Below are 16749 nucleotides of genomic sequence, written 5' to 3' on the forward strand. Positions count from 1 at the left end.
GGAGTTGTAGAGGCCCCCCCGCCACCTTCCTTGGCGATGCCCCGGGCATGCCCGGCGGATGCCTCTGGCGACGACGAGGAGGGAGGAGAGAAAGGGGGAGGCGACGATGGCTAGGGTTGTCACCCTCGAGGCGCCCGAGAGGGGCGATGTGAGGGAAGGGAGGGAGGGCCTGAACCCCTCTGCACTGAATGGTGGTCTTCCCTTGGGGGATCTTCTCCTAGGAGGTCTTGGTCTCCAATGGAGTAGGGGTACAAGTGGATGAACAATGCTCTATCTGCAAAATGAGCTAAATCAATGCTAACCCTAGAAAGAGGGAGGAGGTGGAGTATATATAGTCTAGGGGTGAATAGGTACATGGGCCTCGGCTCAACACATTGTGCACAGACATGCGTTGGTCGTCCGGACGTTACCGGACGTCCATTGGCTCGCAGGGGCCCGGTCGTCCAGTAGGGGTCGGACATCCGACATTTTGGCTCTCGATGCGCGATGTCGGATTTCTGGTCGGGGTCGGACGTCTGTTATGCCGGTCGTCCGGTGGATCTTGGACTTCCGTCGTTTCTGTTCTGGACTGGTGGTACCGAATTTCCGGAGATGATCGGAAGTCCGGCCGCTGGAGATGGTCGGACGTTCGTTACTTGTCAGTCGTCCGGCCGCTGTAGCTTCCGTCGGTTGGCCCTTCTGGCTGGCTGAGTATCCAGGCGTCGCACGTCCGGCGTTGTCCGATCGTCCGGTGGCTGAAGCTTCCTGGCAGCTCTTCCTCTTGGTCTTCACGCTCGGTGTCCTCGCCATCTTGTCCATTGGGTGCGGTTGCTCCGTGGCTTCCCTCCAAGTACCTGATCACACATAGGGTCTCCGCTTGAGGTAGTAGTCATGTCTCACATGTGGAATGTGTTAGTTCGGAGAGGAGCGAGTTCACCTTTGTTTTGATAGCCCTTTGATCGAGCTCTAGTGATTAGTCCATGTGGTGTCGCGGGAGACGAAGGTAGGTCCATGGGGATGACCGTAGGATGCTCCGCATCACTTGGCCCCATCACCCGCCACCCCAAAGCGGCTCGAGTAGCCGGGCGATGTCCCCATCGCCCCAACGCTAGTTGATCCAGCTCGTGTGACGCATCCTCCTCCGCAGTGATCGCATAGTCGTCCTCCGAGGAAGAGGTGCTCCATGACATTCTGCATTTGTCTTGACCATGTAGGAATCTGCTGCCCGTTGCGCCATCGGAAGAACGTGAAGGCACTCCGGGAGGGTCTTAGCCCTCCCCACCAACAAACAAGACCGCCGCTTGAGCTCTCGCAGGACTGTATGAGGAGGGAGACGAGGACTCCGACAACCCCCACATTGCCCTCAACATTCACTTGCACTTTGGGAAACGCCAGTAGATTTGTTATTCTCTATCCTGCTATGCCCTATGTGTGTATGACCTCTATGTCGTATGTCATTTGTTGAATGAACTCTATGTCCTATGAATTAGTATGTTTTTCCTTGTCAAGATGGCCTATGCCATAGGAGGTGAGGAGCTACGAGGCTCAACCCTGTGCTGTCCGCGGACATGTGGGGGAGCTTTTTTAGCACTTGCCCTTGGAGACGCTCTAAGTGAAATGATAGCTTGTGTGGGTTATTTCATAAAGGTCAAGTGGTGTGTGCACTTAGCAAAAGAGTAAGGACATTTTCAAATCAATTTTAATGTGAATTTTGCTAAAGGTCTTCAGGGATATTAATGAATCCGATGGTGATAGTGCACCTCCCCGTCTTCCACGCACAAATCCCTATAAAGACCGCCCATTGAACAAACCAGTTGTGCTGAAAAATATTTCCTCCTACCTAATAATTCTTTCAAAGTCTAAGCATCCTTTCAATAATTTCTTTAGTAAGTATATTATGCGAGGAAGCGTAAACACCAAAATTCAAATCCTCAATATATACATTTATATATTGCGAAAGAAAAACATGCGAACATAGAGTTTGCTAGTTGTGAACTATAGTTTGTATGTAGAAAGCGAATGAAGCTGCTCATCGTTGCGCCAAACAAGCTAAAAATATAGGGATTACTAGCTGTGAACTATAGTTTGTATGTAGAAAAGCTAATGAAACTGCTCATCATTATGCCAAAGAAGACACATACAATACAAAGAGATCTACTATGGACAAACTATACCCTCCCTCCTCTCCGACCGCTTGCAAATTCACTGTAACCCCTCGCTTTGAAGTAATGTGAGCTTTTGATTGGTAAAATAAAAATAAAAATGAGAGGGTCAAATATAGCCACAGTGCACATTTTTCTTCAGAACATATGTAGAAAATATAGTGTCAAAAAATGTCTTACATTATAGGATGAAGAGAGTATTTTCGTGTGAAATTCGCAGGTTCAGACATCAGCCCATGAAATTTTAGTTCGATTTTTTAGCCGGTGCATAAAGCACCCGTACTCAAAAGGGAATTTCCCTAATGCCATCTCATTTTCGGAAGAGCCCATATGAATCAAATTATTACGGCCGTAGCCTCCTAAACTCGTATGCAAAAGAGAGGGCCACGCTGCCATCTTTCAGACCGCATCGAACTCCTCCTTTCCGCCGCCGCCGCCGCCGCCGCCGCCGCAGCCATTCATGGCGAGGCGCCGCCGGGGAGGATTCGAACATTAATCCATGCTATTCCCCACCCGTCCCTGTAAATCCCAAGCTCCTGCCGCCGTAGCTGCTATCTGCAGCCTCCGCCCCTCCTCCTCATCGCCGGCGCTTATTCCTTCCCCGTATCACGACGACAACCCATTCGCCTCACTACTCACTTCCGATCCCCCTCCGCCGGATCCGCTCCGCCAGGTTCTCGCCACGGGAGACGTCCACGGCGCGCTCCGCGGCCTCCCTGGCCTCTCTCGCCAGCTGTTCCGGTGGGCGGAGGGCACCTCTCACGGTTTCCCCCGCTCCGCCTCCGCATTCGCCGCCGTCCTTGTCCCGCTCGCTGAGGCCAGGCGCAACCGCTCCGCTTATCCCGTCTCCCTCCGCGCTATCCAGGCTGGCCTTCTCCTTCCCCTCATCTCTCTCCTCCTCACGTATCCCCTGTCCCCCTCCTCCCACCACCTCCTCAACTTCCTCTTACGCATGTCCACCAAGTTTGTGCCCGAATGCCAAGCTCAGGACCCTGCGCCCACCAGCTGTTCGACACAATGCCTTTCCGCCTTCCAAGAGATGGCGCGTCAAGGTGTCGCCCCTTACGTCAAGGTGTGCAACTGCGTGCTCTCTGTGCTGTGCGACGCGGCCAGGTGGGACGACATGCGTGCTGTGTATTCAGATATGCTTCAGCTTGGGGTTGAGCCATCCATTGTCACATACAATACATTGCTGGATTCTTTTTGTAAGGCAGGGAGGATCGATCAGGCTGTCATGCTGCTCAAGGATATGGAGGCCCAAGTTGCTGGCTGCTTGCCGAATGATGTCACCTATAATGTGGTGATCAGTGGGCTGGCCAGGAACGGTGAGCTGGACAAGGCGGCTCAACTGGTTGACAGAATGCGGTTGTCCAAACAAGCGTCAGCCTTCACATATAATCCACTTATCAGTGGGTTGTTAGCAAGGGGTTTTGTTGAAAAGGCTGATGCTTTGCAGCAGGAGATGCAGAATGATGGCATTGTGCCAACGGTGGTGACATACAATACATTGATTCATGGGTTATTTAAAAGAGGGAACGTGGAGGCGGCAGAGTTGAAATTTCTGGAAATGAGGGCAATGGGGTTGCAGCCAGATTTGATTACTTACAATTCCTTGATAAATGGACATTGTAAGGCATGTAATTTGAAGCAGGCACTTTGGTTGCTTGGTGATTTGAGACGTGCAGGGCTAGCACCGACAGTTATGACATATAACATCCTTATAGATGGCTATTGTAGATTAGGTAATTTAGGGGGGGCTATGAGATTCAAGGAGGAGATGAGAGCAGAGTGCTGCCTGCCCGATGTTTGTACATATACTATTCTTATGAATGGGTCATGTAAGGTCAAGAACATTGCTATGGTAAGGGTGTTCTTTGATGAAATGCTGAGTAAGGGTTTAAAGCCAGACTGCTTTGCTTACAACACAAGGATTTCAGCAGAGCTGACTCTAGGTGCTATTTCCGATGCTTTTCAGTTGAGGGAGGAGATGATGCCGAGTGGAATTTCTTCCGATACAGTTACATATAATATTCTTATTGATGGACTGTGCAAGGCTGGTAGCCTGAAAGATGCCTATGTGTTGTGGATGAAGATGGTCAGTGATGGGTTACAACTTGACTGTGTCACATACACTTGCTTGATTCATGCACATTGTAAGTGGGGGCTTCTAAGGAAAGCAAATAATATTTTTCGTGGCATGGTTGCAAGTGGTTTGTCACCCTCGGCTGTGACCTATACCATTTTTATTCACACATACTGTAGGGTGGGAGATCTTGATTCAGCATATGGCTGGTTCCGGAAGATGCTGGAAGAAGGAGTGGAACCTAATGAAGTAACATATAATGTGCTCATGAATGCACTATGCCGGATAGGGAGAACTGAATTGGCTTATCAATATTTTCATGAGATGCTGGAGAGAGGATTGGTGCCAAACAAATACACATACACTTTGTTGATAGACGGGAACTGTAAAAAAGGTAACTGGGTGGAGGCTGTAAGGCTGTACTGTGAAATGCATCAGAAAGGTATTCATCCAGACCATTGTACACATAATGCCTTGTTTAAGGGATTTGGCGAAGATCACATGCACGACACAATTCAGTACTTGGAGAATGTTGTTTTGGGTGCATAGGACGGTCTTCAAGAAAGGATCGTCTTAGCCTTGCTTGGTGGAAAACTCTGTAAGAATTATCCCTATATGCATATTCTCTTTATCAGTAGTTTTTTTTAACGATGGTAATTTCTTCCAGCATATTTTGATTTTGCTTTCAATCAGCAGATGACAGACGGAATTTGGGGTGACACTCTGGATAAAGGAGCTATGTGATTTCCAGACAGATAACACAAACAGGTCCTTCTCTTGCTGTGTGAACTTCCTCACAATTTCCCCCTGGTCATATGCTCATGGTCATGGAGAAACAACCCCCATTGTTTTTTCTTTTCTTTCGATAAGGCATAATGGAAATCTTTTGACCATGCCTCCCCAGTATCTACTATCTCAAAAGTGAATGGCCATGGACCTTTTGGGCCGAGCTTCAACAATAACATATAGGCTTTCTCTTGGTAAGATACTACCAAGAATTTTGTAAAACGAATAATCCTTGTACCACAGATTCACGGTCAATTTTGCCATAGTCATCTGACACACACATTGACTTGTCAGATATGTAACACTGTTCCCATTCTTTGGATCATTTAATGGATTCTCTTCTTCTCAATGATTAGTATGGTGGGTGGAGGGGAATTTTTGTCTCAACTCTCAACCGGTATCAGCCAAAACACTTCTATTTATGAGATTGAACTGCAGTGCAACGGCCCTTTAATTGAGCGAACCACCTTAGCATTTTTTGTTTCATTTATTTGTGCTCTAAAGTCATTGCATAGCTTTTCTATACTGCTGCTAGATTGTGGAGCGGCTTGGCAGGAGGGGACTGCTGACCTACGGCAACTGCATTCTTCTCATTACACCGTGAAACCACTGATCACCTTTTGACCGGTTTTGGAGGAATTGCTGCCCTGGAGAGGTCTACTAGCCTGCACTCCAACGCTAGGGTGTGAATTCGGTCCTTGGTGGATTGAGAAACATGAGGGGATTCAACGCCTTTGTCCTGTTGATAGCCTGGACAATTTGGATTTTTTTTTGATATAGTTTCCAGTGAAAAATCCTAACCTGTTAAGCAGCTAGTGAGGACAGTCAAAGACTATAATGCGCTAGGTGGTGTGAGGCTGGCTATAGCGAGATGAGAAAGGCTGCTTGTTCGTGGTGGTTTAGCAGAAATTATTTAGCCTTCCCTAGCTAGCCATGCTTCCGTATGGTCTGTTTTTTTTTCCTCTTTCTTTTACCCTTTCTTCCTGTGGCTTGATTCAATCCAAATTCGGCAGTTTGTTGCTCGGTTTGGGGCAAAGTTGTAAGTGTTGTTTCCTATCCTAATATAATGTCATGCAGGCCTACTGCATGTTCTCTAAAAAAAGAGAGATTAGATTTGCAGTGCAAACCTGTTTAATTCACCTACAGTATGTCTTTCGGCGACTCTTCGAATGGTCAAATTCCATCCAACTTCTACTCCTAGAAACGTTCCATGAGATTAGGATGATAATCGTGTGCATAAGCCTGGGGTCATCTATGTTGGTTAGTAAGCTGATCCAGTGAATTCTGATATCTGGACCATCTGATTTATTTTCCTCCTGTTCTGTTTCTTCCGAAGTAATTCTGAAAAAATGATCTGCGGTAGTTTCCTATGGTTATTCTGACGGGACCAAATTCATGCTTGATACACAAAGATATTATCCAACCTATGCATGTTTGAATTTTAATGTCCAGTACCTTTCCATTTGTGAAGTTTAGGCACCTTGTCCGATATGTTATGGTTTGATGAATTACTGCATAGTCATTTTGGAAGGGCAGTAATTATGTCATGGTTGCATATGTCGATATTAACCAGTACATACCATATGAGCAGATGCTTTCCCTTAGGCCAACTACTCCCACCGGTGGGTTTATAAGCCGGGCATGGGTTTTTAGGTCATCAATTTGACTATGAAAACATGTATTATATTCTATAAAAAATATATCTTTAGATTAGTTAGTTGTCAAATGTAATTTCTGACCATATAATTTGTGTGGTATATTATACATGTTTTATTAGTCAAATCGAAGACCTAAAAACCCGTGTCCGACTTGTAAACCCAACTGGAGGGAGTATTTTCAGTTTGTACTTGATCTTGGCTACATTATAATTTTTGAATTGTGTTTACATCGTCTTGAACAAATAATAAATCTTTTATTAAAGCAAACGGGAGAAGAGTTATGGGAAAAATGCCCACTTGCTCGTTGTTAGAGGAGATATATATATTTGCGAGAGAATAGTTATGGGCAAAATGCCCACTTGTTCGTTGTTAAACAGGAGAAGAGTAGTACATTTACGAGTGTGCATCATGGGCAAACTAGGGCAGTAGAACTCATGGGACTATACATGACACTCACATTTGCTTATATTTGATATACGATAGCAAAACGGGAGAAGAGTTATGGGCAAAATGCCCACTTGTTCGTGGTCCGTTGTTAAACAGGAGAAGGTAGTACATTGCGAGTGTGCCTCATGGGCAAACTAGGGTAGTAGAACGCATAGGCCTATACGCTACACTCTAACATTGCTTATATTTGATACACGATAGCAAACAACTAACTTTGTGTATGAAAAAAAATCTAAAGTTCTTTTCTGAGTTTTATCCTTAAAGTTTTGCAATGTTCCTCTGCTTAGTGGTTCACCTAATAAAAACAACGTGGCAGTGTATGCAAGTGACATGGCGGAATTCAGAATCATGGAGCCTTTAACATTCATATGAACATTTGGTACCTCATATATCTTCACTCATGCCACACTAATTCACTAGTAGTGCATACTGCACATAGTTCACTCAAGTTTCTAATCCACTCAGGTTGTCGTAATCTTCCCTGCTTGATATTTTGTTTCTCAAGGAAACACAAAAGTTATGTGTCTCGATGCATTGATGGAAGAAGAGAGTTTATATATATTCCTTGGACTAGGCCACAACACACGCACGCTGCTGCAGTACAAGGTGGATTAACCTCTGTAAAGATGAAGAATAATGCTACCACACCCGCAGAAACACAGTTCCTGCCCTCAGATTTTATCTTGTTTATTGTCTCCCAAGTCTTGTTTGCACCATCGAAGATCATACCTAGGATATGACCTCATGCCAGCTTCGGCTAGCAAACAAGCATTCCACAAGCAGGTCCCATAGTATGCAGGCCGCTGCATGTGGCAGGCCCTTTGATTTATTTACTCTCTTGTTGAATTGCATCTCTAAGCCTTCATTAAAACATTTGTTTGGAACACTGTGTATGTCTATTTTGTGTTCCCTAAAGAAAACAAGTATTGAGTACATGAATGCTGTTTATGCTATTGTGAATTTGGTTTCCGTCATTTGATTTATCAAAATTCAGTTAACTTCTTTATTGGGATTATGTCTTTATTATGTTGGCTTTCGATATATGTATGTAGTACGATTGCAGGCTACTTGATTGAGTTCGGTATTTCATATGGCACATGAGTCTTGTAGCCTAGTGCATGGCAGAAATAAAATTTTGGGTGTGCACATGGAAATACTATGGACTAATTTTCCAGGGTGAATCACTAATGCCAAATTTATCCCAAAAGTTGGGAATTGAGTTAGTAATTTAATTTTGCAGGCAGAAACCCTTTAATAGTTTATGTTCAGAATTTGTGTCGTCATCTATGTGCACTCCAGTGTTTCTTTGCCTCTGCTTTAGACAGAAGAAATTTCCATGAGGTTTCAAATACTGGTAATCTTTTACCATGCAACTACCCCCTCTGTAAACTAATATAAGAGCGTTCAGATCACTACTTTAGTGATCTAAACGCTCTTATATTAGTTTACAGAGGGAGTACTTTTTATAGGTGTTGTTTAAAAAAAAGCATTCATTGGTTTATTAAAATTATTTTTGTTTATTCTCCTGTTTGTTTAGAATTTCTCATTGACTTGAAAGCTGAATAACATGCATGCTTATTGTTGCATAAGCATTACGAGCAAGCGGGCTGCTTTTTTAATACATGACTCGAAACATGATTTTATCCTTTAGCAAATGAAATGTTTGCAGTAAATGAAGTATTTGCATCCAGATACTTTAGGCAGACAAATATTGAAATAATTTACTCTGATATTTGGCTAACATGGTGAACAAAGAAAGAAGTGACTTACTATATCTTAATGATGAATTTTTGTAGTATCTTGTTTGGTTATACTTATCAGAACGTTTATTTATGGGGGGGAATAACTAATAAGAGGAGTTCAGATTTTGTTGCTCAGGATGACTTGTTTTTTCCTTGTCGTGAAGGCCATGAATATCATTGTAAGGTTGTGTTTCTGATGAATGTTAATCATGATGTTAGAACACTCGGTGCTGCATGTTTTGTTCCCTACAGTGATATGAAATCACATGTTCGTTGGTTGCAATGAAAACTGGAATCCATCTATGCAATTAATAAATCCTGATGTGCCTTCATGATTTTCTCATATGGTATGTTCTCTAAGAAAAGGAAAATTGTCATGCTCTTCATGATTTTATCTAGAACATAACTCGAGATTTCCAGAGTTCCATTCTTTTGTCAGATTTTTAAAATTCTGCCATCAATTTTATCTGCAAGAGGTAGCATTACATGCACTCTTATTATATTCAGTATTTTTTATGACTTGTGATTCATAAAATATCCATAGTATGTTATCTAAAAAACAAGCAACAAGGTTTCACATATTGTAATTTCAATGTACTGGAGAACAATAGCTTGAAGTGAGCAGGTGAAGTATGATCTATCATCTGTTGAATTGGACAAATTTGGTGTCCCAAGGGATAAAACTTGGGGGGTAAAAGTTAGTAGCATCTGCACTGCCCAGCAGCAGCTCGAAGATGAATCTTTAGTCACATAGGTGATGCCTCTTCTCCTACCAAGAGTGCCTTGATAATTTTATCGGTCCATCCGCCCACCAGCATGAACATATGTCCACCTTCTTGGACTTCATGATACTGGATCCATGGAAGCTTCTTTGAAAGGTACCGCTGCAGCTCAACCAGCACCAACCTATCTTCATATCCTTGCCAGATGTGTACAGAACCCTCATTTGTAGGAAATGGATTTGTAATATTCATTGGATCGAACTCCCAATTCCCAAAAGCAACAAGTAAATCTCGATGGATTGATTCATAAATTCCTTGCTGCCTTGATTTATTCTAAAAAAGGAAGGCCAAATTAGCATCATCAACAAATCTGAACAAGGGGTGGTCTATGATTTACAACTCTGATTGATACCAAGTTTGATGTATTCTTTTGTTAGTGTATATTTCCTGAAAATTTACATTTATATTATATTATTATTGTTCTCTACGGTGGGCATAGCAAGGAAACAGCAACTCCTAGGATTTTAGTGTTCATCGCAGAAAGGAGTCTAGTGTTGCACTTGTATATCTGTATTTCAAGTGTTCCATAAGCAGAATTTCACGTGGTTGAAGTATTTGTGACATTTATAACCGAGGCATAATTGTGATTTGATTTACCTCAATGGTTCTCGGCATTGCCATCATTTTCTGAATCACCTCCATATCATGGTCGCTAAATATTTCAGGATGATGCATGGCTGCCGCAGAAGAAGGGAGCCATTTCTGGGTCATCCACAAGTATAAAAAGTAAGGTGCATTGTGTGCGATCCAGAGGGTCCTCTGCTCTGGTACAATGAGCTTCTTGAAAGCCTGCCTGGACACCTCTGGCGGGAAAGAAGGCCACCAGTAATTGATAACTGGTACAACTAGCGCGGCTCCTGCGAGCCTGCATCGATAGCAAATTGCAGCTTTTACAACTCTGAAGAGTTTCATATTTCATGAAGATACATATGGCTGGAGTTTCTTTCTTTGCCTGTGAGGTATATACTGGAGGCAACCCCAAACTGTGTATCCTCCCATGGAGACACCCAAGACATGGAACTTCTGTCCAAGCTCCAGCTGGTCGGCGAGCTCCTCTACATCCAAGGCTTCACTTTTGACACTCCGACCGGGGTTTGGGTCACTTTCCCCGTACCCTGCTCTATCAAATGCAAGTAGGTAAATTTCCAGTTCTTCCACGAGCTCCTGATAATGGCGAAAACAGAAATCAATCTTTAGGGGAAATATTGAGAGATAAACCAACGTGTCTCACTTGTATAAATTTTAATCTGATTATAATTGTGCTCTCTGCGTGTACCTTGGAAACAGGTGAGGGGAAGTCCTTGGTGCTATCAAATGCATGCACTGTGATGATCTTGTACTTGGCCTTGTCTCTCTGCACACCGTCTTCCCGGTATGCGAGGTACCTCCCATCCCTGAGCTTGATCCTGGGAGATGTCACCGGAGGTCCACCTACCGAGCCGCAACGTTTTGTATGTGGTGGCCGGAGAATGGCCTGGAAGGCCAAACCAAGCAGCACCACTGGAAGAACGACGAGCAATCTTGGAGCCATTCTTCCCAGATCCAGTGCTTTCGGTGTCAGCTGTGGAGGTTTATGCGTGGCGGGGGCAAAGCTGCAATGTGGGCTGCTCTTTTACTCCACTCCACCGGTAGTGTGGGCGCATCATTGCACGGACGGGACCCCCTGGCCCTGGCCGCTTTCTTTGTTTGCCTCCACTACTCTGGCTTGTTGCTGACTGTAAACAAATACTCCGTAAACTAATATAAGAACGTTTAGATCATTAAAGAGTGATCTAAACGCTCTTATATTAGTTTATGAAGGGAGTATGTTATGACCGGTTTAGCTTATAACCAGAGGAGGCCCACCGGGCAGTAGTTAGGGACTTGGCCCATAAGTTATCTTAGAGCATGGTTAATAGTATAGCCAGAGCTATTGGCTATAAGCCAGTGCCATGTCATCTAGAGTCCATCTTATAGTCAACATGTACAATAGTAGATCAAAAGAGTGTATTACTTTTTTATTATGTGGCTCATAATTCATTCTCACAAAGTGCCTAGGAGCACGTGCTAGAGCTGGCTCTTCATGAAGAGCCCGCTTACCTTCTCTCTCATCTTCTCTTTTCTCCAACTAAGTATAAATATACTAGTTTATTCTTTATAGCCCGCTGACTCAGTTTTATTGTACTTGCTCTTAGGCTACTCGTATTGAGGTTATAAATACTACTCCCTTCGTTCGGAATTACTTGTCTTGTCTCGGATATGAATGTATCTAGAACTAAAATACGTCTAGATACATCCATTTCTGCGACAAGTAATTCCGAACGGAGGGAGTAGATGTAAAACACTTTTGAGATCGAGCAATAATAATATTATTATCTCTATTGCCCGACTGCTAGAGGAGTCGGAAACCCTAGCCGCCGCTGCCATCTTCCTCCAACACGACGGCGCCCAGCCACCGGCACGCCTGCTCATCACCTCGCCCCGCTCCATCCTTCCCTACAACCTCCGGAGCAGGTTCGGTAGAATCCCTGGTTCTATCAATTTGGTATCCAGAGACTCGGTTGCGATCATGTCGTCATCATCATCCACACCCATGTTGCCCGGCGGCACCACAACCCTGATGACCATCGCTCCGCCGGCCACCACCCCGATGACCTTCGCCGGGGCCCCCATGCTGTCGAACCAGGTCACTATAACGGGCCTCCCACGCCGCCAACCCTAGTCACCTCCGCGCCGCCACCAGCCGCTGTCTTCACGTCGGAACAGATGACCAGCACGCTGCAGCATCTCGTGACGGTCGTCCAAGGTCTCCACATGAACCAGTACCACCAGTACATGGCAGGAGCGTACGGGCCCTCGCCGGATGCACCGATCGCCACCTACGGCCACCCAGCGCCGTGGCCGTTCCCGGGCGCACCCGCAGGCGATGGGCCCCTGCCATTGCCGTTCCAGGCAGGGAACCCCAGCGGGCCACCTGCAGCCGCCACCGTCCCCGGCACCCGCCGGCCCTGTCCAGCCCCCGCCGTTGCCGCTGCACCCACCGGCGCCGCCCCTGCCCAGCTCGGGGGCACCCTCGCCGGCCGGCCTTCCAATACATCAAGTCCGGTTTCCGCCATCCCAGTCGCCACTACCAGCTTGGGCGGCTGGGTCTTCGCCTTCGCCGGTCTACACCACGGCTCCGGAGCAGCCGACCCCGTTTCCGCAGTTCGTCGGGCCATCCGGCTCCGCAGGTCCCTACCCGGAGTACTCCGACCAGGCGCCACCCGCCTTGCTGCTCCGCACCTCCGAGCCATCTTGACACGGCGCTCCGACCCAGACACCGCCGTGGTTCGCCAAGATCGACTTCGCCACCTATGACGGCACGGAGGACCCCCTCAACTGGCTCAACCGGTGCGATCAGTTCTTTCGCGGGCAGCGCACCCTCGCATCGGAGCGGACCTGGCTCGCCTCGTACCATCTCCGTGGCGCGGCACAGACCTGGTATTACGCCCTCGAGCAGGACGAGGGCGCCATGCCCCCGTGGGAGTGCTTCCATGAGCTTTGCCTCCTTCGCTTTGGGCCTCCGGTGCGCGGGAGCCGACTGGCGGAGCTCGGCCGCCTTCCCTTCACCTCCACGGTGCAGGACTTCGCCGACCGTTTCCAGGCCCTGGCATGCTATGCGTCAGGCGTGACGGCGCAACAGCGGGCCGACCTCTTTGTCGGTGGCCTTCCGGATCACATCCGCGTGGACGTGGAGCTTTGCGGCCCTCATGATCTCCAGACGGCCATGTATTACGCCCGCGCCTTCGAGGCTCGCGCCCAGGCCATGCTACCGGCCGCCCCGGCTCGAGGAGGCCGGCAGGCCACCCGCCCACCCCCGGCGCCAGGCCGGCCACCTCCGGCCGCTTCCGTGACCACTACACCAGCCACAACATGACCCTTCCGTCGTCTCTCTCCGGCGGAGCAGATGGAGCGGCGGCGCCGGGGCCTCTACTTTAATTGCGATGAGCCCTATACGCCGAGCCATGTCTGCCCGCGCCTCTTCTACTTGGAGACGGTCGACTACATCGAGGAGGACGTCTCGCCCGACGGGGCCGACGCGCTGCCGCCCCCAGCGGCTGCTGAGACCGCACCCGCCCCCCCCCTCGGCGACGGCCCTCGTGGTCTCTCTCCACGCGCTCGCGGGCATCTGTGACGAGCGGACCATGCTATTGCCGGTGATGCTTCACGGCGAGCGCTTGGTGGCTTTGGTGGATGATACGTCTCCGTCGTATCTACTTTTCCAAACACTTTTGCCCTTGTTTTGGACTCTAACTTGCATGATTTGAATGGAACTAACCCGGACTGACGCTGTTTTTAGCAGAATTGCCATGGTGTTATTTATGTGCAGAAACAGAAGTTCTCGGATGACCTGAAACTTCACGGAACATCTTTTCGGAAATAATAAAAAATCCTTGCAAAAGATGAAGACCAGGGGGCCCACACCCTAGCCACGAGGGCGGGGGGCGCGCCCCCCTACCTCGTGGGCCCCATGGAGCTCATCCGACCTCGACTCCAACTCTATATATTTGCTTTCGGGGAGAAAAAATCAGAGAGAAGGATTCATTGCGTTTTACGATACGGAGCCGCCGCCAAGCCCTAAAACCTCTTGGGAGGGCTGATCTGGAGTCCGTTCGAGGCTCCGGAGAGGGGAATCTGTCGCCATCGTCATCATCAACCTTCCTCCATCACCAATTTCATGATGCTCACCGCCGTGTGTGAGTAATTCCATCGTAGGCTTGCTGGACGGTGATGGGTTGGATGAGATTTATCATGTAATCGAGTTAGTTTTGTTAGGGTTTGATCCCTAGTATCCACTATGTTCTGAGATTGATGTTGCTATGACTTTGCTATGCTTAATGCTTGTCACTAGGGCCCGAGTGCCATGATTTCAGATCTAAACCTATTATGTTTTCATCAATATATGAGAGTTTTTGATCCTATCTTGCAAGTTTATAGTCACCTATTATGTGTTATGATCCGGTAACCCCGAAGTGACAATAATCGGGATACTTACCCGTGATGACCGTAGTTTGAGGAGTTCATGTATTCACTATGTGTTAATGCTTTGGTCCGGTACTCTATTAAAAGGAGGCCTTAATATCCCTTAGTTTCCGCTAGGACCCCGCTGCCACGGGAGGGTAGGACAAAAGATGTCATGCAAGTTTTTTTCCATAACCACGTATGACTATATTCGGAATACATGCCTACATTACATTGATGAATTGGAGCTAGTTCTGTGTCACCCTAGGTTATGACTGTTACATGATGAACCGCATCCGACATAATTCTTTATCACCGATCCATTGCCTATGAGCTTTCCATATATTGGTCTTCGCTTATTTACTTTTTCGTTGCTATTGCTATAATCACTACAAAATACCAAAAACATTAATTTTGCTACCATTACCCTTTGCTATCGTTACCACTACTATCATATTAATTTGCTACTAAACATTTTGCTGCAGATATTAAGTTTCCAGGTGTGGTTGAATTGACAACTCAGTTGCTAATACTTGAGAATATTATTTGGCTCCCCTTGTGTCGAATCAATAAATTTGGGTTGAATACTCTACCCTCGAAAACTGTTGTGATCCCCTATACTTGTGGGTTATCAAGACTATTTTCTGGCGCCGTTGTCGGGGAGCATAGCTCTATTCTTTGAGTCACTTGGGATTTATATTTGTTTATCGTTATGAAGAACTTGAGAGATTCAAAAACCAAGATTTATCCCTCAACTACGAGGGGAGGTAAGGAACTGCCATCTAGCTCTGCACTTGATTCACCTTCTGTTTTGAGTAAGATTGCGACACCTAAACCTGCTTCTGCTATTCGTTCTGATATGTCGCATGTTATTGATGATGCCACTTCTGCTATGCATGATACTTATGATGAAACTACTTCTATGATTGATACTACTGTGCCACTTGGTGAATTTCTTGATGAACAACTTGCTAGGGTTAGAGAGAATGAAAATATTGAATATGATAATATTGATGAAAGTGATGATGAAGACTCTCCCTCTAATGAATATGAATCACCTGTTATTTCTGAGGGTTATGTTTTTGAAAAAGAAGCTGCTCTAGCTATTTTAGCTTGCAAAGATAGATACAAGCTCAAGGGGTTATTAGCTAAATGGAAGCAACAGTCTCTTAATGCTAGAATGAAACCTGACCCTGCTTTTGCTACTTCACCTATCTGTGTAACTGATAAGGATTATGAATTCTCTGTTGATCCTGATATAATTACTTTGGTTGAATCTGATCCTTTTCATGGCTATGAATCTGAAACTGTTGTGGCACATCTTACTAAATTAAATGATATAGCCACCCTGTTCACTAATGATGAGAGAACTCGTTACTTTTATATCCTTAAAATATTTCCATTCTCATTAAAGGGTGATGCTAAGATATGGTTTAATTCTCTTGATCCTGGTTGTGTGCGTAGTCCCCAGGATATGATTTATTACTTCTCTGCTAAATATTTCCCTGCTCATAAGAAACAAGCTGCTTTAAGGGATATATATATAATTTTGTGCAAATTGAAGAAGAGAGTCTCCCACAAGCTTGGTGGAGGCTTCTCCAATTACTTAATGCTTTGCCTGATCATCCTCTTAAGAAAAATGAAATACTTGATATCTTTTATAATGGACTAACCGATGCTTCTAGAGATTACCTGGATAGTTGTGCTGGTTCTGTTTTCAGGGAAAGAACACCGGATGAAGCTGAAATTCTATTGAATAATATGTTGACAAATGAAAATAATTGGACACTTCCTGAGCCAACTCCTGAGCCTATTCCTAAACCAACTCCTAAGAAAAGAGGTATTCTATTTCTCAGTCCCAAAGATATGCAAGAGGCAAAGAAATCTATGAAAGAAAAAGGTATTAAAGCTGAAGATGTTAAGAATTTACCTCCTATTGAAGAAATACACGGTCTTAATTTACCGCCTGTTGAAGAAACACATGATCTTAATACATTACCTATTAAAGAAATACATGGTCTTGATAACCCGACACAGGTAGTAAAGGTAAATTCTCTCTATAGATATGATAAAGCTGAAATCCCATTTACTAAGTTTGCTAGCCCATTTACTAAATTTATGGCTAAGCAA

At 45.7% G+C, this 16749-nt stretch overlaps 2 protein-coding genes across 6 annotated transcripts; one reads left to right on the forward strand and one right to left on the reverse strand.

The window, feature by feature from the left end:
• The first annotated feature begins 2496 nt into the window (after positions 1–2496).
• On the forward strand, positions 2497–11637 carry LOC125508440 (uncharacterized). Of its 5 annotated transcripts, XR_007283471.2 has the most exons (4): positions 2498–4822; positions 4921–4992; positions 10305–10776; positions 10927–11637. XR_007283471.2 is itself a non-coding variant. In XM_087525892.1 (3 exons), the coding sequence occupies exons 1-2, from the start codon at positions 2641–2643 to the stop codon at positions 4771–4773; spliced, it is 2019 nt and encodes a 672-aa protein (XP_087382018.1). In that variant the 5' UTR covers positions 2497–2640; the 3' UTR covers positions 4774–4822; positions 4921–5359. The 5 variants fall into 5 exon arrangements, 2 of the variants coding, with proteins under 2 accessions (XP_087382018.1, XP_048529110.1); XM_087525892.1 differs by lacking the exons at positions 10305–10776; positions 10927–11637 and having other exon boundaries at positions 2497–4002; positions 4117–4822; positions 4921–5359; XR_007283472.2 differs by lacking the exons at positions 10305–10776; positions 10927–11637 and adding an exon at positions 5546–8531.
• On the reverse strand, positions 9476–11170 carry LOC125508441 (uncharacterized). The gene is made up of 4 exons (XM_048673154.2): positions 10916–11170; positions 10592–10803; positions 10237–10504; positions 9476–9912 (listed from the first exon to the last, which is right to left on the reverse strand). The coding sequence occupies exons 1-4, from the start codon at positions 11168–11170 to the stop codon at positions 9604–9606; spliced, it is 1044 nt and encodes a 347-aa protein (XP_048529111.1). The 3' UTR covers positions 9476–9603.
• Positions 11638–16749: the final 5112 nt, after the last annotated feature.

Source organism: Triticum urartu, chromosome 5A, assembly GCF_056163025.1.
Source record: "Triticum urartu cultivar PI428250 chromosome 5A, HENAU_Tu73, whole genome shotgun sequence".
NCBI classification, from domain to species: domain Eukaryota; kingdom Viridiplantae; phylum Streptophyta; class Magnoliopsida; order Poales; family Poaceae; genus Triticum; species Triticum urartu.